The sequence below is a fragment of the Rhopalosiphum padi genome, chromosome 1 (assembly GCF_020882245.1).
Source record: "Rhopalosiphum padi isolate XX-2018 chromosome 1, ASM2088224v1, whole genome shotgun sequence".
Taxonomy (NCBI): Eukaryota; Metazoa; Arthropoda; class Insecta; order Hemiptera; family Aphididae; genus Rhopalosiphum; species Rhopalosiphum padi.
In genome coordinates, this window is record NC_083597.1 from 6,410,431 (window position 1) to 6,437,783 (window position 27,353).

General features: G+C 33.0%; 1 protein-coding gene across 1 annotated transcript in view; it reads right to left on the reverse strand.

The window, feature by feature from the left end:
* Positions 1 to 703: 703 nt before the first annotated feature.
* LOC132918297 (nucleolysin TIAR-like) overlaps positions 704 to 27,353 on the reverse strand; it is a 333,029-nt gene continuing 306,379 nt past the window's right edge. The window contains 6 exon segments of the mRNA XM_060979461.1: positions 704 to 4,681; positions 4,684 to 4,740; positions 4,742 to 4,781; positions 6,540 to 6,706; positions 6,817 to 6,961; positions 10,364 to 10,544. Of these exon segments, the coding sequence (XP_060835444.1) occupies positions 4,454 to 4,681; positions 4,684 to 4,740; positions 4,742 to 4,781; positions 6,540 to 6,706; positions 6,817 to 6,961; positions 10,364 to 10,544 (818 nt within the window). The 3' untranslated portion in view covers positions 704 to 4,453.

The following is a 27,353-nucleotide window of genomic DNA, read 5'->3' on the forward strand; positions in this document are numbered from 1 at the left end:
TATACGAATATCGTGGCGATATATTACTCGACGTAGACATATCATAAGTGCTGTGTAATGGCTGGGTATGTGTATATATGTTTGTGTGTGTGTATGTGTGTGTGTGTGTGATTAAAATCTTTCATATTATATATAGGTATGTATATACACGACACGATCGATTTTACACAGTTATATAGTTATAGTAACAATAGTAATAGGTAATAATAATAATAATAATAATAATAATAATAATAATAGGTAATCGTTAATTAATTTTCGCAACAATTTATTCAGAATGTACCTACGTCTTGATAGCATTGATTTTGTAGAATATCGTTTTTGAAACAAAATCGAGAATACAACATTATTTTATCACATATGAGATCTCGCGATTTGTGTAAATTTTTTTTTTTTCATTATTATATTATTAATGTTCTTGGCGCGCCCGTACTTAGATAGTTATATAATATATATAAATATAATATTACTATCAATATATATATATTATTATAATATAGAATTATAAGTTATACAAAAATGAATTCATCAGATACAACATGAACACCCTGATTGTACTCCAAAATTTATATTTATTATTATTATTATTTAAATTGATTTAAACACTATAGCGTAAAAACGGAAATCTACGTAGTTTACGAACATATTATTATCTAACTTGTTTTGTAGTCTTCAGTACGCTGCGTGTTAAAAAGTATAAAAATTTCGGATGTACGGTTCATTTTATTTTCAAATATTATTGTGTAATGTATAATATTATATTACATTGTTATAGGTATGGCGTGCTTTTTGGCAGGAAACTCTCCAAAACAGTGGCTCATTCGTCTTAACATACATATCGTTATATATTATGGTCATCAATATAGTTATACTAGTTAAATAACAGTTATAACATTCTTTTACTTGTTATATTTATGGTACTTAAAAATTACTTGCACAACATGTATTATAATGTATTACAATAATATATTTTAATATTAATCCTAAAAAAACACTAACAACTAATGATTTTTGTTTATAATTTTTTTTTTCGTTTTTTTCGTATTTTTAAATTTTTTTTTAATAACTCTATAATCATCATTATGTATTAACGTCGTAATAATTATATCATATGGTGCAAATTTAACCTAAATATTACAATGTACATAATTTTTTTTTATTCTTCAATAATAATAATTATGACTTAGCTCGTCTGGTACACGACCAGTGTAACTTACACACTATGCTTACACGTTACACTTTGGTTTATACTAGGCGATTATATTATTCATCAATATTTATATAGTATAATTGTTTTATTTATATGTACACGCTTTTCGTTTTATTCGAAAGTTATTTTTCCTTTCGCTCTTTTCGTTATTAATAATTTGATATATATATATAATATATACTATAATATAATATATAGTTATTTTTATTTTATAAAACTACTCGATTGCTACGATTCGGCCTACGCACGCTTCCCATCTAATTAATTAGTTGTGTTTCTTAAAAAAAAAAAAAAAATACATTTACTACAATATAGCACACTTTAATTTACATAGTTTATTCTTATATAATAGTAAAATAATATTACACTTTATACTAGGGAGTCGTAAAAAAAACCACCAATACGATTATTTTCCGGGACATTATTATATATATATATATATATAAATATATATAAAGAAACAAACAAAAAAGTTGGTGATTTAAACTGGCAGACAAATGGTGGTGTGTGATGTGAGTGTATTGAGCACAGGAAATAATTTCGGTGGGGAGCACTCGAAGCAAAGATCTTTACTTTGGATAAAAAAAAAAAATTGTTTTTATCATATACGTTACATCATAATATAGAGCTAGTGGACGTGATTATTTTCGTGTAATTGGTATTGTTATTTTAATATTATTTGTTTTTATTATTATTATTATTCAAAGGGACACGTTTCAATAATGATATTATCATATAGTTAAACCAAAAACTGACAAACATAACACAACAAAATATAATGTAATCGTATTACCTATAACATTCTATAAAAATGAAAACAGCTCGCTATAAAAGTATTATTTTCTTTCCATATAAATATTTACAAAAGTCAGATAAAACAGCAAAATGTAGCGAAATTATTACATTGCAAAAAAAATAATAGTAGTAATAACTATGTAGGTAGTACGCGTTATGCCTAGATTCGTTATTACAAAATGAGCGAATTGATCGCTATCGATAACATACTATTTACATACACACGCACATGCACACGTGTGGCGTTCGTGTGTTTCTGGCGCGCGTGTGTTAGTGTACAATATATATATAAATATATATAACATTCGATTATATACATATATATCAACACTTTTGTTCTCTGGAGCCATATATCATACAAAATGCTTCATTAATATTATTCAAACAGGTGAAGTGAAAAGAAAAATAATAATAAATAAAAACATCAACAGAAATGTGTTGAATAAAAATATATCATATTTTTTTCCAATGTATAAAAAAAATCGTTTGGCAATCGATGTCCTACACTTTTCAATAATGTCGTTATCAGTATTGTATATTATAACATATTATAATTAAATCATTATTAGTTACTTTTAATTATTATTTTTGTTTTTTTGAGCATATAAGCACAATTATGTATATCATCCATCGTTAACTTGTCTACTAAATATTTTATGACTAAATAATTTTTTTTTTTCGTTTTTATGGTTTAATTATCGATTTTATTATTTTTTTTTTATCACAATTCTTCATCACTCGTGTCGATGATATGTTACGTTTTTTTATTTGGTTAGCGATCTATTGTTTTTATGACCGAATGCGACCCATCGGGGGTTCGACACCGTACAAACGAATAATAATACATTAATATACCGGCTCGTATAATATAATATATATATATAATATTGATTATTATTATTTTTTTTTTGGCGCCTCAAATGATTTATTTACAATTCGTTCGGTACACCGGCAGGGTTTTCGGGGTTTTGTAAATTTGATTGGCTTGACTATGTGTGTAGCAGAAGGCGGAGTTTGGAAGAATTATCGTATCGCGTTTTTGGGCTCCAGAATTCAGTCGTCCTCAGACCAGCAGGCTCGGCGTAAGCCACTCTTCGTCGGCTATCTGCAAACCATATCAGTGCCCTTATATAGTATTACATCTTACGTGTAAATAATCAATATGTGTGTTAGTTATTTTTATTTTCCGTGTGAGGACTGTGTATGTGGTTTTTTTGTGCGAGGAACTTGTACAAAACACGTGACTTTTGGACGTATTTGTCGGGAGAAGCAATATATTGAATTATATATTCAAAAAAACGGCGACCGAACGACTGCAATGCATCGTCGACGGATGTTTGACGCATTTGCGTGTTTTCAGAATTTAAAAATAAAAAAAAAATAATAAATAAAAATTATCGATATCACGATCCGAGTGATGAATATTTCATTTTTCGAATGGCACGTAGATTAACACCGTAAAGTGATAATTTTTCACTGCTTAATATAAGTAAGAAATAGCAATGAAAACACGATACTATTGCAATCGCCGTCGTCGGAAACATAATATTATAACAGGTAAGTATTATGTAAGAGAGGAAAATCGAAGTTAAGTTCGTCGACAAAATATTTCACAAGCACAATAAACACAACGGTGGTGCGATTTATTTTTTGGTGTAGTGGGCGGAGTGGGGGGTGAGATGAATCTATTTCCTGTGCAAACCTAAACACACTCAAATGCGTTCACATGACAGTTTGTCCGAACGGGATACGCGGGGTTTGCCGAATGTTCGCCTCGTAGCAGTATAAAAACAATTAAAATATACAAAATTATAAAAAAAAAAAAAATTCTACTAAAATTGTAAATAATAATAACGTCAAGAGCATTCTCGTCTACAAAATTAACTATATACGTTTAATCAAAACTATGTGCATGTCGAATTCGTCAGATTCGAAAAAAAAACTATAATAGACAATAATTATAATTAATAATACAAATAATAATCTTATTGAATACCGGATGCGTACATTGAGTTTGCAATCCACCGGTATCGTATTTATATTAATAGCGTAAATAATAATAATAATAATAATAATAATAATAATAATAATAATGATAATAATAATTTAAAAAAAAAAAAACTAATTATAATAATAACGAAAGCGCGTGATAGGTGTGCGGGTGGTGAGGATCTTACGAGTGGTTTATCATCGCGTCATGAGGAAGAGGGGGGGGGGAGATAAAAATTTGCGCGTCGTCGTATCGATATTGACGTATTGGATTTTCGAAAATAATCGATACAAAAAATATGCACGAGCTGAAAAATGGGACGCTATTCGTTAGAGGTTTAGGATACGTAATACAATGTCGTGGGACGATAAGCGCTGTCGAATCGGTTGGCTGTGGAGGCTGTGGATGTTGCGGGCGATGGCGGCGGCGGCGGTGGAGGCTGCGGCTGTGGAGCCTGATCACGAGGTGGCCATTTTCAGTATGGACAGCTCGTTGGCCTCGTAACCACCATGGTGTTGGTGGTGGAGGTGGTGATGGTGGTGGTGGAGGTGATCATACATGGGCCACGCGGACGCCTGCACAGGTGCGGGGTGTTGTTTTACCTGAAACTGGTGGAGCGTCGGATAGGCCGGTATCATGGCAGCAGCGGCAGGCGGCGGGGCTGGTGCCGGCGCCGACTGTTGAGCTCCGCTACGGCGGATGCGATCTGCTGGCCCGGTTGTAGGGCACCTGGTTGAGTCCACGCGGGTTGTCGCTCCCGTCGGCAGTGCTTGCATTCCCATCCGGCTGTGAAAAACGAAAGGCGAAATTGCAAACAATTTTATCTAACGATGTTTTAAATATTATTATTTTATATTTTAAAATGATCAGGTATGTGATATTAGCGTTACGGGAAGTTGTTTAACATCATAATTCATAGTACAAAATTATAGCAAACGAATAGCTAGGTATGAAAATAAAAATATTACCACTATATTAATGTGTATCAGTTTTCCCTTATATCTCCTGATTAAGCGTAAATAATCAATTTTATGAAATATTTCGAGGGGTCGACTAGTTATAGATTCAAAAATATTTTCACAAATAACCTACTAAAAATTAAAACGGACTTAATCGACTCTCGTCTAAATTGTTGTATTATTTGCTATAAAACCTATTGTATATAATTAATGATGTATAAATATATTATAATATATATGTTTTTTGATAATTAATAAAATACGGAATACTATTGCTTGAGAATGAGTATTTAAGAAAAAATATACAAATTTATAAAACGATTAATCTTTTGATAGAATGGTTATTTAAGCCCCAATGCTGATAATTGTTGATGATGACCGATGGGTATGTATGAATCATATCTAATATAATAATATGGAGTATCTATCAGATGATGCTGTGTAGACGTAAAATACCGAGTGTTTTATTGCCCCCGGCATTTAATAGTGTTTATTTGCAGCTTTACATAATCTTATCAATTTACTGTATACCTCCGATATCATTAGGAAGGTATAAAATATTATTTCGCGGGAAGATAATCATTTTAGAACTCACTAGTCCCAACAAATTAGTCTTAAGCGCAGAAATTAAGTTATAATTAATTTTCATATGATATACACAGTGAATCATAAACAATTCTGTATGATTAAACAATTTATTGTAGAATATTTTATCTGAACATCATTTTTTTTGTTTTTATGATGTCAATTATTTATTATTTATTTTTAATATTCTTACCGTGTATAATATAATATGTTTATGGAACAAACAGAGAGTACACTTTTTCAAGACACTCTTTACTGATATTAATTGTATTACGTCAAAGTGCTGTTAAAGTAATTGATTTAAATCGAATAAAAATAAATAGGATATAACGCCACGTGACTTTAATTAAAACGAGTGAAATACTATTCAGCGTATTTATCCGACTGTGGAAAACACTTTTTACATTTAATGAACATGTATTTACCTAATGTAAATTTGGGAACTTTATCTTGGAATATCTTCTACTTTGCATTTATTTTACTCTTATTTAAAAAATAATAAATATTAATCATATTATTTTTTAACGAAAAATAATTCAAATTCAATCAGTACACAATACATACCTTTGAATAGTTAATCCAATTGGATTTTAAAATGTTTTTATTTTCCATCTTTTACATTATACATACAAATGTAATTTTGAAATTTATTACAAAGAGGATATGTAATTTTGTCATTCGGGATTACCTAATTGTTTTTTCAGTTACAGATAGAAAAGACTTTTTTTGATCGATTAAAATAAACGAAATCTCTAAATGTATTATATATGTACGAATATTACGCGCGTAAAATGTACTTGGAAATTAACCATAATTAGTATTGAAATTTTTACCTTTATCTATTGTACAATAAAACAATTTTATATGATACTGAATTAATTTATACGCCTAACAATAATAATAATTTTATTGTTCAAAATAATATATGTAAAACCCGATATGTAACTAATGTACACCTAGCTAGTATTATAATTTACAGTTATCTTTGTTGTCGACTTACCCAAGGTATCCTTGTTGATAGCCGAATTGTCCATAAGTGTAACCTTGGACGCCCTGCAGGAACTGTCCCTGTAGCTGTGTGGCCGGATAGCTCTGTGGATACCAGTAACCGAGTTGCTGGCCGTACGCCGCGGCAGTGTACGGGAACTGTGTGCTGCTAAGCGCCGCCTGAAACGTCAAAAGTGTTAAGGTTAGAAGTCAGTTAGGTGTCGAGTCAAGTCAGATTTTCGGAAGTTACGCATGCAACACCCGAACTCCCGTGGTTGCCCGTAACTTACCTGCGACGAGCACACTTGAGACGCGTTTTGCGACACGATCGGCTCACCGGACTCTTTTCCCCACGAACACTTGACCGGCTGCCCGTTGATGTCCGAATTGTGGACGGCCACTATAGCGTGCGTGGCCGATTCCTTGGTGGCGAATCTGAAATAAGATAAGACCGGAAGCGGTATTTGTTTAAAACGTCCACAGAAGCACGCAGATGTTACATTTTTAATCCGACCGGGTCGCCTTAAATATTGAGTACAAACGATCTGCAGGTTCTGGCCCCTAACACGGTTGCTCGAAAATGGTTTGCCCGAAAACAAGGTATATGCTTAATAATAGATGTACACACATTCGACAAAATACGCGTGCGCGTGTTTGCGTGTATGTAGTTGAGTCGTCGGGGATGCATTCTTAATCCGTTTACAATTGGCCGAGAGAGAGGCCGCCGCCGTTCCAGAGAGCAGTCCGTAGGGAAGTACTGGAAACCGTCCGACACAATCTTTCTCTCTCTGCCTCTCTCTTCCACCTACCAACCCCGACGACGCTTCACTACCGCCGTCAAAGGTATTGGGTCGTTTCGGATGTACGCTCATGTATTATATATACTAGCTGGTGTGTATGTAATAATACATGTATATAATATATATATAATATACACGTAAATATATATATATATATTCCAACTTGTAAACATAGTCCGACCTAGCCGTATACCACTACTGTAAACAAGGTAACGAACTTTACTTTATTAGCTCGGCACGTATCCACTGATGCCGAAGTCTTGGAGCGAATGAATATTTTAAGCTCCTAAGTAGCCAGCGGGCCGGAACTCTGGCGGGGCCGACGAGAGAAAACAAACATTCCGATTCATGACGTTAAGACATTGTGGAAACAAAAACCAGGTCATCCCTCGAAATTTTCCGATGAAATTAGTATGTCTATTTTGTTATTTCCGTCGCAGTGCATATACATATACAATATACATAATATATACTGTAATAGTATGCATAACATAATATAGAGGAAATAATCATAGGAATGACAACGGACGTACATTACGCTAGCGTAGATATATTTTTTTATATTATTATTATTATTCGTCTGTACCTCTGAAATCTCATGTCCCACGTAATGATTTGAGGGGAGTCAAACGATTTACTACTAGCCGATTCTATGGGTAGAATATCACATAGGACAACACATAAAACTTTTCGCATTAAATACGTGGACGAGCGGGTTGCTATAAAATTCCAATTCAGTTTTTCCCAATGTCATAAGTAATTCAAACGGGCGGACGACAGGGTCTAAAAATATGGCTTTATGGAGATACCGTTCTCGAGATATGTGCACGTGCAGAGGAGGAAATCGAAGGGAACCGCGGATCATCCCATAGGAATTGCTCAGGATTAGATGAACCTAGTATTTCGGTGAGCATAAATAATATATATATATATATATATTCACTAGGTATATTGTATAATATTATGTATCTATAGCCGGAAGAGTTAAACGAGCGATACGCAGCCGTTTTGTTTTAGTATTTGACAGGTATTTAACTTGTTCAATACAATACATTTATTAGTGGATAATCGGATTACACTATTGTTCAGAAATTATCTTTTCAAATCAGTTCTATATGTAGGTCGGTCGTATAATAGCGATGTAACTATTACACACACACACACACACACACATATATATATATATGCTTAGATAAATACGGTATACGCTATACGTCTATACAATATTATACGTATTCAGAAATTTTAAATTTTTATTCATATAAAAGTACATTAATGAGTATAGAACGCTTTGTATGCAAATAACATGATATCATTACAAAATGACTAAAGCATGTACAGCCATGAAAAACAGAATTCACTGTCAACAAACAAATATTATCTCAATTTAAATATTATATATATAAAAAAAAAATAAAGAAATAATTATTCTTTATTGATATACGTGTTATATATATATATATATATATTATGTAAATATAATATGTAATGTGTACAAGTACTTATGTTAATATTATCAAAGCTAAATATAATGGTATTACGTTGAAGGCTTATCATAATTGTAAACATACAAATTATCTCATAAATTTCGCACGAAATGGAAATAACTAAAAAGTCGTCGTATAAAAATCAATATTATCTCGCAAACTACCGTTCAAGTTCAGGATTAAATTTATTGTTTGTTCACAAATGCAAATAAGAAACAAAGCAACGGGGCTATATAATATAACGACGGCTAAACAAACGTCGTGTATATTATTTTATATTTTTAAGTCGCTTAACGTAGTTATACAGATAATATTACGCAATGAAATACCACCAAATAAGCAGACCCTCCCGAACTATCGGTTACTAGAGTACTATATGTAATAATCTGATCATGAAAAAAAAATTTAAAGTGAATAATCCCTATAAATGAATTTTGGTAATATGACTAAAACGGCTATATTGCTCTATCGTCTTATGCTTAATCGTGTTTTACCGTATGGCACATATACTATATACATTATTACGAATTTACGATAGTATGAAATTATTTCGATACGAAATTGGTGTTCGCGTGAACGTTCCACGTCCGTCTTTGCAGGTGTAGCCGTGTAGGTCTCCGTCCTGAGACGATTATATGTGGTACTTTACACACACATATATACTATATAGTGATGCTGGGGATGACGGGCTCTTGGGCGGGAAATGCCGTTAATTTATGTATACGAGGTTGGAATGATGCCGAGCGTACGGGTTAATGATTTGCCAGTAATATTGTGAATATAGTCCAACTACCAAAGAACCGCCTACCCACCTTTGAAAGGCTGTGAAATACACACACACACACACACACACACACACACACACATGTGTATATATATATTATTATTAGTGCTGTTCATTACATTTCGGGAACGACGAGAACCACTATCATCCGCGGTGGTGATCGAATGGCGATGGGGTCGGTGGAATTGGTGGATGTGTTGGAAGTAGTCAGTACATTAGGATATTCGTCGTCGTGTTTTCCGCCGACTACACACGCGTATACAAATACATACGCGCAATATTCTATCCACGGACGTTTGAATAATTAAATCGTAATACTAGTCAAATCAAAGCGACCTACCATCCAGATTCGGATTAAATCTAATTACCCGTCGAAAAGTTTTGTGTTTTCTTTTCTTTTATTTAATTTTTTTTTTTTTTAATTATTCAGACCGATACTGTAGAGATTTATCTTTGGCTTAACGTTTTGGTTCGACAACCATTGGTGAACGAAAAATTGACAATTTCGATATTTATTTCGACTCTAATTTGTACATCGTAAATATTACCTTGTATAATAACATTTGAAACAATACGGATAAAATTGCATATTTATTTTTCGAGTTGTCAAATCGATATATTAATTTAGATAGATTTTGAGTGACCCACTCGGATTGGTGCGGTGTATTTTTTTATAAACGTATCATTCTGCACATATTATTTTTAGTTCTTATTTTATTTTACTAAAATTACGTGTATAGTAGCATATCAGACGTTATAGACTTACCGGACGAATGCGTAACCCTTGTCTTTGAACACCCGTATCTCTTGGATGTTACCGAATGGAGCGAACGTCTTCTGCACCAGTTCGTCTGTGAGTCCGCTGGTCAGTCCACCACAGTACACGGTGCAGTTGGTCGGGCTCGACTGATTGTAAACTTCGTCAAACGTCAGCGGCTTTGTGTTAGCTGAAACGAGACGGAAAAAATTAATATTTTAGAATCACAATTAATAGACGTACGATCGAGTTATTATTTTTATGGCGAGAAAAAATACATTTAATGGTTTCATTGCTGTTTGGTAAAAAACAAATCCTTTTGGTAAAAATAAAATAATAAACACGCGCAAATCGTAACCGGTTCATGCCAGGAAATCGCAGCGACCATCATCGCTATTATTTACCGTTTATCGAGTTGCTTTACGCTATATTATGCGTGTTGTCTATAATCCTAATACCATTGCATGTGTTATATACAACGTGGTCGAGACACGGGAAAGCGGAAATACATGTTTGCCTATAACTCATATAGTATTATTATTGTGTGTGCACGTGTAAGACGGCATTATTGTTCCGGGAATAACTTCAACACCCCTTCATCCACACACACACACATCTCTACGTGGTGTTAAACTTCGTTCGGACTCACAGCTCAGACCCCACATAATTCGCGTACCTAAGAAACCTCCCCCGTATTCCGGCGCATGCGGGCGTTGACAATTACGTCAAAACTTGCTAGACAATAGACGGACGTATATAATATACAATATACACAACATGTATATAATTCACGTTGGCGCAGTTGTTGGCGAGAATTCTCATTTCGATAGTGTTTTCAAGTCAAACATAGTTGGGAGAAGAATAGTTTCGGCAGAGCAAACGTCAATCAATGACACGACGGGAAATTGTTTCATTTCTCCCCAGCCGACGACGCCGCCGTTTGATTTACAATCATTTGCTTTTGAAAAATTAATCGATTTAAAATTATTTATAAAGTAATAATAATAATTTAGTGCGTACAATATCATTGCTGCTAGAACAATGCCGCAGTTCAGTTTGGTATCATATATTTTATGACGCAGTAGAATCGTATAAAGCAACGGTTAATAATACAACGTGAAAATTATATAATTTACGCTTTGTAATGTTACATCGTTTCATAACTGCCATACACAGCATAAACGACATTATAACATGGTCGGGTTTACTGAAAAGCGAAGAGACAGTAAGTGATGATGGATATAATATCTGTAGTATAATAATGCATTTTCGCCTTAAAAGTTTAACTTAATAACTGGCATAGACTATAGAGTATTCTATTTGCGAACATTAATTACATACGGAAATAATAATATAGTATAATATCGTTTTCACACCAGATCGGCGAAGTGTTGCCCATTTTACAGCAACGATTTATTACGATCTCGTTACGTCAAGGAAAGTGACTACGAAATCACTGGAAATACGTAGCGGTGATTTGATTCTAGAACCAGTGGACTCTCCGTCGAGCACCATATAAGTAAGTATATATTATAGGTGATACGTATGTCAGTATACTATTGTGTTTGTGACGGAAGGTAATTCGACCGTCATCGCCTCCCGGGAACGGGTGTGTGTGTAATGTATATGCATGGCAGGAAAGCAAAGCAATGCATTAATATGACGTGGGATGATTGGATGTCAATTATTATACTCTGGGATCAGAACTTCATGGCATATCTCTGAGGAAGCTGCATATTTAAAATCTTATGATTAATAAATTTGAAATTCGTTACATAAAATATTGCACAACTCTCAAAATAAAAAAAATGTACTTAACGTGCTTAATATTTTACTATATATGATTTCACAAGATTTTAAATAATATAATGTAAATAATAATCAATACATTTATGTATTATCAATTAACTTGTCGCAATATAAGTTTGATTTTTTTATGTAAGAGTATTTAGTATTAAATCAAATTATGCAATGTAATTATTATCTTTGAAAATGCCATTGTACTAGACTGTAGTTATAATTATATCATAAGTATCTTTTTATTGTACTCGAGTCAATTAAGAAATTTTTATTAATAAAATAAATATTGATAATTTGTTAATAAATGTAAACAAAACAAAAATTTCAATTATACATTAAATAGCTAGAAATTAAAATAAAAATCCCTCGTGCGCTTTCAAATACCTATAATAGATTGAGCATTTATTTTTTACTGTGCATACATATAAATAGTTAAAATAAATAATGCATTTTTTGAAATTAATTCTCATATAATAGCATATTTTATAAATAAAAAAATATATATTATAAATGCATATTATTTAAGATTTTTTTGTTGCATATGTATGCACACATTTCATTGTTTTTTAGAGCATACAATTTCGAGCCCCTGCAATAATAATTTATTATTTATTTAAATTGTACCACTAATGTAGTGGTATTGGCGGTGGACTGAAATCGAATCCACTGATTGTGGCATTCACGTACGTATACGTCATAATATACTCATATGTACGCAGGTAATATGCATGCGGCATACAATAATAATTATATTATACAGTCGACCAGCTCTGCGGCCTACAGTGTATAGAGACGATATACTGCAGTGGTGACGCACTGAGATATTGTCCCGACGACGAGCGAGTCGACAATAAAAGTTTTATTTACATTAAACAAAGTGTACTCGGACACGCAACCAATTAGCAAATTGTCCGTGCGTAATAGCGGTTTCCTCCGGCGAATTATCCACACGAATGGAAATGCTCTAACAAACTTTCTCGGCGCATTTGGCAAGTATTCTGCTCCTTCTTCTTTAAGTTTTCGAGTGGTTGGAGCTGGGGGCCGTTACTGTTTTTCTGTCTCCTCCTTCTCCTCTTTCTGCTACCGATCTGATCATAATATATATATATATATATGTAGATTATAAACACCCTCTCCATGAAAATCTCTGCTAATGTTATAGTGTATATAATCATTTTCCATTGCGGGGGATTTTCACCATCTCACCCTTTCTTCTCCACCAATATGTATATTATATTTATATTTTGTTTTAGGAAATAAATGTTGTTTTTTTCCACAATCCCCGCTACGGGCCATCATATAATTTCCAAAGATTTATGTGGTCGTAAAACTTCAGGGGGTTCTTTAAGTCAAAAATTCAAATTCCACCGAGAATACAACGATGAAAAATCAACTACAGCCAAAAAATATACACACACATACTTATAATATATATACACGCACACACATTTGGGCGTGTGTACGAGTTTCTCTTCTTTTTTCAATTTTTATCTTTTGTACATTTGCCAGAGATGATCTCGAAAATAAAAACGTTGATGATAAATTAATTGATTTTTCATGTTTATTTTTGTTGCTTTTCGCGAACTAGCACGATCCGACACGACGCAGTGATCACTTACGACAATATTCCCAGAAAAACAATCAATTTGCATGAATACAAATTTAAAAAAAATAGAAAAAGATAAACTCGAACGTCATAAATATATATAACATTGGTTTAAGTTTACGGCAACCTGTGTCTAGATGAAACAGATATAAAAGAAAAATAATAATACAATGATGTGGTATAGGTACGTCACGTCACGCTTGTGGGAAAACGGCTCGAGGGAAAGCAAGACAGTCTCGAGGGAAATTTTGAATTAATTCGAATGCATAATTCATATGCCCGCAGCGAACACGGGAATTGGTGGTAGTATGATAAATTCCGTTGCTAATTTAATGCGTTTTAGATACATTACATATTGATGCTGTTTTCAATACGATTCCGTCAGCGATATTGATATTGATATATAATACATATATATATATATATGTGTGTATACATACCGAAATCCGAGAACTAAATGAGAGTATATAATAAGTGTATACATACCTACACCACGACTGTACAGAATTAAGCGCTACACATTGACACGTCTTCACACGCGTCGATGAGTTATTACACGGTTTCCACCGATGGTGGTGAGGATAGACGGAAGGATCGGCGATGAAAAACTTTGAAAATATATGGTTTAGCAAACTTCGTTTCAACACCGATTTAACACGACTAGAACGCGCGTCGTACAATTTAATTGTCACATATAGTTATATTACACTGAATTTTCTCAACGGAGTGTTTATAATTTTATTGAACGAGTTTCCTCAAACGCCAGCAAAATTTATATCATAAATTGCACCACCAGAATGTATTGTCATCATAACGTAACCACCGCGTAGTGGACCTATTATATTATTGTATTATATTGTGTGGATTTTTGCGTTGCCGTCAACTTTTTATGTAGTTTTCGATTTATTTGAAATTTTTATTTCATTATTCTTCTATGAAATGGTTAAAATAAATTCTAAATTTGAATGGAAAAATAAAATAATGTACTATACTTTTGAATGTTTGAAAAGTATCGAATATCATGTATTTGTGGAGGTTATTGTATAATGTATTATTACACTAATAAAAATCAAGCAAGCCTTTATAATATAAAGTACTTTATTCAAGAAAATTATAATATTACGATATTATATCGAGCGCGACCAAAACTGTATAATTTAGTAGCGACGATAAACGATCGATATTATATAAATAACATTATGTAGCAGGTACCAAATAACGGTCATATTTTAAGCTATTGCTACACGGACGGCTTGATTAAACGAAAATTAGTTTGTTATAATACAATATTATTATTGCAATCATTTCTTCGTCGTGTACAGCAAGTAAGTAATACAGACAACGCGGGCGGACGTACCGTGTATATAATACCGTTGTCGAACTGGGCGTGTATACTGGGCTTTGTTCATGAATAATTGAACTTTGGAACAAATTATACCGGACTGCATCAAGATAATATAAAAGTTGGATTTTGTTTACATTTTCGAGAATAAAAATAAAGGTTCAATTTACATATTATGGGTGTAATACTTTTTTTTACCCTATCGGTACACACCCGCCGCCGCTGCTGTGCGCGGGCAAAGGATATAATGACCGCTGTTGCAGGAGTATAATATAATATAGAACGTTGGGTTAAATAAGATTTTCCTTTTACTGCGCTCGCAGTACACGTTGCATGCGGATATTTAAATCGTAACATCCCGATAATAATCCCCATTAAATTTATTATAGTCAGATAGTTTGAAAAAAAAACATTTTTAATTCACATTATGCACGTAAATACGTATCATGGTAAGTTTAAATCGCACACACCCATATACGTTGAGTTTTTACCATAATATATTATTAAAATAACAAAGTAGTAGGCATCTACTATTATTGGTACCAATAATAACGGCGGCGTTTTATTCGTCCTAAAAAATAACTCAACAACTACTGCACGTGTATAAATTGGTAATTAATATTATTTCCTATTTTAAATATTTTAAAATTTCCGATTAATCGCGGTATAGGTACTATTGACGAAATGTCATTAATCAAAAACACCGTGCTATACCAGTCCTACCCCCTCCAGCTCAATCACCGATGTCGGTGTATACAGCCAGTCCGGTGGGCGTTTAATTATCAGTGTACGTTTTTGAAATATCGTTACTTAACAAAGTCTCATCAATCTAATTAACGCACTGTTGTACCTTTCCCAAAATTAATCCATTAAATTGGGGTAGTACCGGGATACGTGCATATATACCCGGCATGATACGAGTTGAATGATCGAAATATTTTGCGACTGCACGCGGGTCGCTGGAGCATCTGCAGCGGTATAATATTATTATCCGAGACAGCTAGAAGGCTATGACTATATAATCTTATTATGATATAAGATGGAGCATCTCGCCATAGACACAAACTAATCAAACATTTTTTGGCCGAAAAAAATGTGATCACTATATTAGGGCCCGTTCCCTCCATCTCTCTATTTATCGAAATCAAAATCTTTATGTTTTTAGAATTTAATATATTTTTAGGTATGTAAATAAATTACTACGGGTTTTTTTTTAAAAAAAAAATTAAAAAAGTATCCATAGACCCATAGTTGACCGAAATAATAATTTTTTTTTACCCACCTTATGAAACGTATGCAATATTAACATGTAGATGAAAAACAGATGGGGTTACTTACTAAATACGCAATGAAAGTATTCGCAAATATTAGAATAGACTGTTGGATAATAAACTATAAATATCCTAAATCTATTATGTTTTTATAACTTAAATACAGTGTTACAAAATCATGTATTTAAAACCCTTTATTACTTTATTTTATAAATTACAAACAATTTTGGAAAATATAGTACCTACCTACTTGGCGAGAACTTTATTTTCGAGTACAGAGATTGGATGCGAAATTATTTGGTTATTTTCATGAATTAATTTTGTTTATTAATAAATTGAAATAAAATTTATGATTTTATAGAATTATATAGGGTATAAGTGCCAATTACGATTTGAGTTACTTCAATTATTTTGATTTACATAGGTTATTTCAGCTACGTTCCATTATTATGATTACGTTAGGTTACGGTTATTATAATTCTTCTATAATATCTTATTATATGCAATGTATAACCTAACATTATTATTATTTTTTTTTTTTTTTAATTTACTTCTTTCCTCAAAAATTACCCCATATTTATAGGTATATAAGCCAAATCTATGTAAAAACATAACATATACAATGATAACAAACGAAATATAAAACATATAGAGAATACCACAAGCATATATAATAGGTAATTTTAAATCTGGTTACACCAGGAAAATATTATACCTGTTATCATATTTTATAACATACAACCACAAAATGTACACCAGACTTCACATGGAAATCGATTGGTTAATACAGTAAGACGATCGTGTACAATTAACACGAATATAAACATTGTTAAATTATAAACGTAAAGCACACTGCATTATAATTTATAATATGTATTATAATGCAACAACACTATATTGTCGTTTTAGAAACGTGTTAATCGGATTCGTAAAAGATTTTCTTGTTGTTATATTTTATTCACCGTAATCTGTCACGATCATAATCCAAATAAACGTAAACGTACTGATGCAAATTTATATTCATTGGTATTAGTTAGGTGACATTTTTTTTTGTATATGTGATATTTTTAGCGATTCCATTAAAAAGGATTGACACAATAATACGAGTATATATAGTGTGATGTGTGTATTGAAATGTTTTAAGCAAGATTAAAACTTCATCGTGGATAACGGGTTCCCGTTAAAACACCTTTTTGTGCGTGTTTGAGTTGTATATTTAGTATATAATGAAGGTACTTCAAATCGAATATATAAACAGTGATTTTGTATCCGTCGAAGACGTACGGTATTACCTTCTGCTAGTGTTACCTATATATATATATATATATATATATATAGGTATACATACATTTTTTGCTTGTCATTACGTACGTACATATTATAATACCCGCATACTGAGTGATTCGAGTAGTGGAGGCAGGATGTGATTAAATAAAATGAACGGTAAACGTCCGGAAAATCCAAATCCCCGGGGATAACGGTTTTCGCTCATCCGACAAATATGCCGCTGAAAAACATTTATTTCAAAAAGTGAGTGGCGTTCGTCCAGACGGCGTGGTTTTAAACCACTTTCAGGGCTCACTGGTCGAAATAATCCAATCGGCGTAAGTCTCCAAAGCGTCGTAAGCGTCTCGTTTTATTGGGTCGATCTCCCCGCTCTCAACTCTCCCCACCATCAACTATTGTTTTGGCATCTCCGAATATGATATTTTGTTAAAACTCCACAACAAGACCGTGCCGTGGCAGACTTTAGTTTGTATATACACACAGTAATCGATACCGTGAGCAAGCAAACTACATAATATAGGTACATGGGCACATGGCTGCGTGTTTGTTATTAGTTTTGGGCGAGTGATGGTAACAAGTGAGTAGCGAGGTGTGCAGAGGGGAGGTAGTATCAAAAATCGTGTTTATGGCGACCAATAAACGGTGAATGACGATAATATTATAATAATAATATGCTGTAAATTGATATTTTTTCCATTTCCATAAAAGTTTTATATTCCTATTTCTTCGACGACGACAAGAAATGCGCACACGACAATAATTTAATTTCCACGTCAAACGGGGCATATCGGAATCGTATATTGTATATGAAATGTTTTTAAATATCTTTAGAAAGCCTGTCGCGGTATATTGCGTACCGCGTACCGCGTACCTACCAAACCTAACCTATATATAATATACGGGACGATCGGAGCAGCCATATTATAATAATATATTGGAATAGGTATTTGAACAGTACATATTCATATCGAAACGCGTATACACTATAAATATTATATTATATGCGTAAAAAACAACCGTACTTATTCTTGTAAGACGTTGTTCGTTATTCACAGAGCCATACGACTATTGGAGCGAAAAAAAAAACATATGCATAATATACTATACATAGTATAATACAAACACAATTGTATTATTTGTGACGGATTTGTCAATAATTCCATGTAATATCAAATGTCGTACCAATACTGTAGGTATGTACCTATATGCACGTCTATTTGTATCGATAGCATTCGTGTTAAAATCGTCACGGTTTTCATACATTATATACTTTTAACACGAATAATACGAAACGCATTTCATTAAAATATTAATGTTGCACACGAAGATATAATGTGATCAGAATTCAATTTACCTGAGTGCTCGAAGCCGTCAAGTGGCGTACAATAATAAAAATCAAACAATTATTATTATTTCGATAACTCGCGTCACGCGAAGTATACCTGTAATAGGTTAAGAGAAACGTGATTTCAATAGATCTACTGGATTACGTTAGAGATAATAATAATATAGGTATGTAAGTATGACTATAAAATATCGAGCGGGCGGCGTTTGAAAGAAAAGAAAAAGTAATTAAGAAAAACATATACCTAACTTTCAGGCATCATCATCGTAAATATATATGTCTGTGCACACTCCGCCAACAAATTGATATTTTATATATAGACGTCAGGTGTATACTGTATGTATAAAACAGGTGGTATACACATATTTTAAGAGAGAAAGAGAGAGAGAGAGAGAGAGAGAGGGGAGAATCATTGGCGGTTGGCTATAACCGTAGATCCAATAGCTACACTTAACGCTAAATTATAGCGTATATTTTCGTATAATATAATCCGTCGGAACAACACACGCTCATTGGTCGTGGGTAAACAAAATATATTATTATAATAATACAGTCTATAACCGCGTACAAAATATGATAATTCACGAGATACGTCATTATATTATTTTGTGCGCGATCGAAACTCGCCACGTTAATTCGTCTGCATACACTGGCTTGACGTCGTATTATAATAATACTCTATGTATTGTACGATTTGTACGCGTATATTACACAACAGTTGAGCTATACTAATTTAATATTTGCGCGACACACGGACGAACGGAAACAGTATAACAACTAGATATGACGATTGTTTTACACAATTCATAATATTATAGCTATATTATGAGTACTCGATATACGCAGTCTATTATCACGATTATTACATGTCATATATCGATTGGCGTTGTCTGACAACGGCCACATAATACGTCAAGCAATACTCTGGTATTGTGAATGATTGCAGAATCGATAATAAATACCTAATAAACAGCAATTAGAACTATTGACAATAATATCAATCGTTCCGTCGATGGCTGACAATCGACAAATTAAGTATATCTTGATAGTTGATACCTTTATTATTATTCGTTTGCGTATCTTTTTAATATATCGATTGTCAAGTATGCGATATACATAAAATATCGAGCGTGTATACTGTGTTTCGCTCTGTGTATTTTATTGATGCGTGGTGTGTGTGATACACGTAGTATAATATAATAATAATAATATATATATTTATCATAATATTATATTCGACGTCGTGGGCGGTCACATGCGCGTTTCGTTTTTATTATTCTGATAAAAGGAATCACCGTTTATTATTAAAGGTGTAATTATATAGTCGAAATTCGAATAATATAGAGCACTTTATTGTAGAGTTGGTTATTTATATTCGCTGTATTATTCGTTTTATGATATTATGAGACAGCACACGCCGCATGAGTTCGACGGAATTGGCATGCCATTATAATATACTTTTATATACGTCGTACTTTGCTTTACTGAATCTTCCGATTTATATCTCGATGCGAACGAGTCTGTATATATGTAATACACCGCCAAACAACGACGATATTTAAATAAGTTTTCGCTGCCAGCACTTTGCACCCGAATTGTTTATTCGGATTTCGGGTATTTAATGTGTATTCGGGTGTTCAATAATAGGAATAAAAAAAAAAAATGTTTACTAATAGTCATTTTGCTTTGGGTTAATATGAGTTGTTGATAGTAGAGCAGAACAAATTTGATTTGAAATATTTGCATGGATATATAAATATGACTATTAGTGTTAACAAGAAAATTTTGGAATAATATTTCAGCTCATATATCCTAACTAATGATTAATGAAGTATAGATAGACACCATTTATCGACAGCATATTATATTATTAAATCGTTATAAAAAATATCTGGCCTTTCCTCGAAAATGGTTATGAGATTTTTCGCTTGCATCAGTGCTGTAAATACTACAGTCAGTGCTGCATTCGTATGACCTTTTCGTGTGTGGGAAACGCTATTGCAATAGATATTCATATAATATAATAATAAATGTATATACGCGCATATAATATCGTATTATATACGCTACCGCCGCCGCACGCACCGATCCAGTAACCGTCCGGGAAGCCAATGGACTCGCGTGTAAATAAATCTTCGGAGGATAAAAAATTTGAATTTCAAAACGTCGGCGAACGATGACTGAGTGCCCTGTAATGTATCAGGCACGGTGGAACGGCGTATTTTACAATAGAGTTTTACACTCGAATGCGCAGTTTGCCGTTCTCTCCGCTTGCCTACTCCGCGGGCTTTATATAGTGCATCGAAATAAATTTATTTTTTTCCCTCGGTACGTTTCCACTATACGTGGTCGGCGCAAGGAGGAAGAATAAAATATATAGAGAAACGTACTCGTATACGCGCGCGTATCGCCAGGAATTTATGATAACCGTGCAGGCGCGCAGGAGAATCCAAATGACCGATTGCAAGAGAAAACGCACCACCGGGTGAAACAAAGGGGCTACGGGAAAAAATCGAAACGATATGAAGCTTCTTCGTGCAGTATAAAAAATATATTATTATAACGATCGAATTCGTTGAACTGAATATACATAATATTATATATTATGTATAATAATAATAATAAAATAAGTACCTACCTATACGCGTGTACACGGGGTTTCCGATGTCGGCTTAACAACACCTTATCACCTCATTTGTCGAGTTCCAAATCTACTTATTACGGATACGTGTATTGATGATGTATACAATATTATTATGTCGTTAAAACACACGACGACGATATTGTTCGTAAACGAAGTTATATCGGAATATATTTGTGTTGTGAAAATGGTCGGCATTGCGTATATAAACAACGTATGCAGCCCCCCCCCCCCCCGTGTTAATTAATCTCCAGCAATTTGTATGAATTTTTAAAGTAACTCCATCACGAATACTCTACACAAAGTTATTGGGTATTCTCATTTCAACGGATACCATCAGCAACTTCAATATTTATAGTGGCATTAAGACCCTCCAAAGTAACGAAACAAAATAGCAAAGGTAATTACGACCATTTACAAGTTTATAAATACGAGGGAAAAAAATCGGAATTGTTTCCTAGTGCTGCTCGCGCTTTACCCCTAACAACCTCGAACGTAATCACGGTTTGGTTTTGGTAATTTAATTTTTCCTTATTTATTCAAATCACAGGTAGAGAAAAACACACTACTTATCTTTGATAATTATCAAGATAAAATTGCACGTACCCGTGACAAAATGCCGTAAAATAATATACGAAATGCAAAATAAATTTGTGATCTGATTACACGGTATTGCATAAAATAAATTTTTAATTAGACCTTGTGTTCAACCACTTGGATATAAAACGTAAAACGTATTTATAATACACGGTTAACGTACCCGCTCTATATACGGTGTATAAAGTTAAAAAAAAACTCAACAGAGTAAGACTATAATAATAATAATAATAATAATATTTTTTTTACAGCGGGTTTTGATGTATCTACCTGATTATAAATCGGAATATTCGTTCGAAAACAATATTTTATTTTATATTATACAATGTAATAAAACAGAGACGAAAATGAATAAAACATTTAGAGGAAAGTCTGCACAAATAAATATATATGTATATAGTAAATATACATACGGTATCAACGAATGGTGAGTAAAAAAAACAGTTTTCTGTTCGAACAATTTTTAAACCAAAATTCGATCAACTTTATAGACACTTCAACAACAGACATAAAATTATGTTATTAAAATTAAGACGATTCAACAACTATTTAATAGTCAGTGAAGCTTTCCCGAGATGAGTATTCATAACACGTAGAATAAGTTTGAGAAACGGTCGGCAAACGCTATGAAATTATTTTCAATACATAATAATAATAATAATAATGATAATATCATCCGACGTTGTAGAATGCGTACAGATAATATAAATAATATTAGACTGGTGTATCGCAGCTATTATATCATACAACGATGAAATATACGTTTCGTTCGAGTTATTTCGAATCTCAACGGCGTCAAATCGTAATATTAATTTCTTGGCCTCGTTTACTCATTTTGCGCCACGCCGAGCGATAACTGTGTAAAATAATTTAAGGCGTTAAAAAAAAAAAAATACGCACAACATCAAAATATAATATCAACTAATAATATATCGTCTAAAAAGCAAGTCGTGTGCAATATTTCCGGTAAATTAACCCGTGCGTGTGTTCGTAGAAAATTGGATTAAATGTTTAACGTTATATTATATGCCCGTTATACACAGATAATACGACTTTGATTGATTGCCATTTTATAAGCGTAAATATAATATGTTGCATATGTTTGATTTAATATTATACCGGCATATTATTATATATTTTATATATTATTTGTTTGTTTATTTTAATTAATTTTTTTTTGTTACAAAAACAGTCTGAACAAAAACAAAATCACTCTCACCGGTTTTTGCCTTACGCGACTTGTTGAAAGTCAAAACGGTTTTATTCTCGCAGACAACGATATTAGTGAATACAGCGTGTTGGCATTCACATATTATTATTTTTTTAATCATTCAATTTATTTAGGTATAACTCGCACAATCTATTCAATTTATTTTTTTGATGTTCGTTACGATGAAACATTATTTATTAATTTCTATTTTACGTAGATATTCTATTATTCCTAGCAATAATAAAGTCCCCTGAATGGCCGTATAAAAATATATAATATTATAATGTATATGTGCAATAAGCAATACAAAGTACAAGTTGAAAGGGGGTATATTATTACATTATTGTTTACGTGTATTCCTACTAGTGCGACGTAGAGCTATAGACACTTGACCTGCAGTGTTTTTAAATGATTTCATTTTGCGAGTATAATAATACATAATATTATCATGAACATCATAATAAATGGTATAGTTTGTCGTCTATATATTTTCTTATTGTATTTATCTCGCATCGTCGTCGACGAAAACGGAAATTATACAAAAACGGATTAGGTACAACGATAAAAAAAAATAAAAAACACGTTAACATTTGAGGTATATGCGCATCAAAATATTACAATACAATAATAATATAGGTAATGTAACACAACCGGAAATGTATCAATCGTGGTGGCAGCGGCGGCGGCGACGACAATGATATAATAATAAATAATACATTTACGCCGAAAGAGTATAATATATAGTCGGATATCGGACTCGGAGACGGTTCGTGACCGCGTATTTAATGACGTGCAAGAGAACTCAGATATTATATAATATAATATTATATTTATATATACATAATAGCTCGACGAATAAATAGTAATAATATTCGTATATGTGTTGTTATACACGCGTTGTTTAACCGTCTATAAAAACTCAGACTCGAGTTGGCGGCGAGTCTTCTCTGTCACGCTCTAATCCATCGTCCTCGCCATGGGCCCCGACCCGAAGCCACGCATATAATTTGGGCTTAGACTCTGGTCCCACAAACGGAGAAGCACTGTTTTTTCCCTAAGGGAAACGTTTCGGCGGCGCGTGTTGGCGACGACGACGACGCCGAGTGAAGCGCATACACTGCCATCCATCTCCTCTCTAAGGCGGCTATACATTTATATATACGCGCCGCGTATAAAATTAGTACTACTATTACTTTGATATGATATTATAATAAAATATGACCGCGGTTTGAAGAAGACACTTTTTTTCCCCCAACCGAGGTTCAGGTATATTACAACCATAATATAATAATATGAACTCGCTATAGTATATAAATTGAATTGCGGATTGGGCCTGTGACGAGAGCATATATATATATTACTGGCATGCGAGACGTGCGTCCCTGGACTCAGCCCCGCCACGTGTATAACGCGCGTAATAATATATTAGTCTCTATCCGACCCCGAGCGCAATAGGTATGTATTACGATATTCGTGAATATATTTGTGTGTATACACGCCGCCGACAGGCGGTGCACGACCGACGAAAACTTTTATAATATAAATATATATATATATTTATGTATCATTTTCGCGTACGGAATATTATATTATTGGAGTATAACGTTGTTTTTTCGTTTTTGTTTTTTGTGCGAAAGGATAAACGAAAATACGATATAATACCGTCTACATATACGTGCCCGCTCTAGTACGTATTATGCGTTTTTCCACCCCATTTTTTTTTTATCCTTTTTTCGGATTCGCACGCTATATGGATTTCAACCCCCTCCCCACCTTTCCAGGCGAACCCATCACACCCTAACACCCACTACTAGCTCGCAATTCAGTGGTAGCGATGGTAATAGTAGTATTCGTACATGCAGAGATGGTGGCAAGGGTTGTAGGGTGGAGGGTTAGTAGGCCAGCCACATATATATTATACACAGCGCGAAGGGAAAAAAACGCATTATTGTAACACTATAATTAACCAGACGAATTAATATGCATGGAAATGGAAAACAGTTTTTTTTATTCCCCTCCGCTAATTTCCTTCAAAGTTTAAACGTTAATACGAAATAAACTCAGTGCCGTGTCCTGAAAACGCACCACAGCAAGAAACACACGTCATTAATATTTGGTTTTAAATATATATTTTTTTTTAATTTCATATTTTTTTTTTGCTCAACTCCGTAATTACGAACGCAAAACGTATGCGTTCGACGCCATGATATTATTATACCTGTCCAAATGTACCGGACAACTGTTGTTCCCCTACTCGTGTTAATTATATTGACCACTATAATACAAGCACCAGTGATATTATTTAAACATAATATATAATTTACATCTATAAATTAAATCATCATTAAACTCCATGAGCTAATTGTTTAAATTTACTATTTTTATAAAATATGCTGTAGTCATTGCCTACAGAATTAGATTTTAGTTATTGAAAAATTTGTCAACAATCCATGAATAAATATTTTAACTAGTTAGGTATTATTATTGGTAGTATTACAGAATTATAGTCATTTTGTTAAAATATGCAAAAAATAAATTATGGGTTCACAGTAGAATGAAACGTTATTTATGAATCAAAATAACAATTATTACTTTCTCAAAACAATGTGATTGATTTAGTGATTTTTCATATTTGTAATGGTACATCGTGTAAAAAGTTGGGACTATAATATTGTATATACATTTATATAATATATTGCTATAGATCGTGTATTTTTTTGTTATCTATTAAATTCAGTTTTTGCTTATGAAAAAGACTCCATCAAAGTTCAAACATCGAATAATATATAAAAACAGCGTAAACATTAAACAAACATTTTCTGAATATTATTACAAGCGACGCGAACACAATATTATCGCAAAAGGTTTATAGTTGCACGCGTGTAAACCATAGTGCCGTCACCGAGTGATGTTTAACGGCAAAACCAAAAAGAGACGGTCGTCTAAATGATTATAAATACCTAAAGATAGAGGGAGAGCGAGAGACAGGCAGACAGACAGAGAGTGACAGAGAGCGGAGAGGGTGTGGGAGTTGTGAGAGAAAGAGTGGAAAGCGAGAGAACGAGAAGGAAAAAAGATATCGCGTGACATTTTATCAGTATTAAATTTCACGAGGTCATTTTCACCCGGAGAAATAAAAACACAAACGTCGACGATGACATCGGAGGAGTGTAATCTACTTTATTACCACGCCAAAACCACCACTACTAGCTATATACGGCGTGGCTTAATCTAAATTTGTTGTTTACAGCAAGTAAATGCTTTATTTGTTAGTGTGTTAATGAAATAAGTGCAGATGCGCAGATAGAAGATGCGTTCGGATCGGCTAATGACTAACTCGTAACCGTTCAATCCAACACTATGTGTACAAACTATCATTTAGAATAATGACGTTTTACCTAATACTCTCTGAAAACACATTTTTGTCGAACAACCGTTGTATATTTAGATCAACGACGACGACTTTGAATGGACAATCTCGAACCGGACAAAAATAAACAACATAAAACGAATACACAATTAATTATATATTATTATTCTAGCGTCAGATTTCAGACGAGATATATCGTTAAAATATTTCGTGTTTGTCGTGCGGCGACTGCAAGTCGAACATATATAAATTGCAATTATTATAATTATTATTATTATTATTATTATTATTATTATTATTATTATTACTGTATTATTATCATCACTGCCAGCCGTCGGGGGGGTCATTGTCTCGTAAAACATTATTAATAACGAATTAGCGCTTTTATCAAGATTAACAGTATACATCTCTTCACATTGTGTATTGCCGCATTAATAATAATTAACCATTAATAAATCGGGCGCGATTAATATTAAATGACAATTACCACGATTCGGTTGGCGGTTGTGTATATTATACAATAACATACA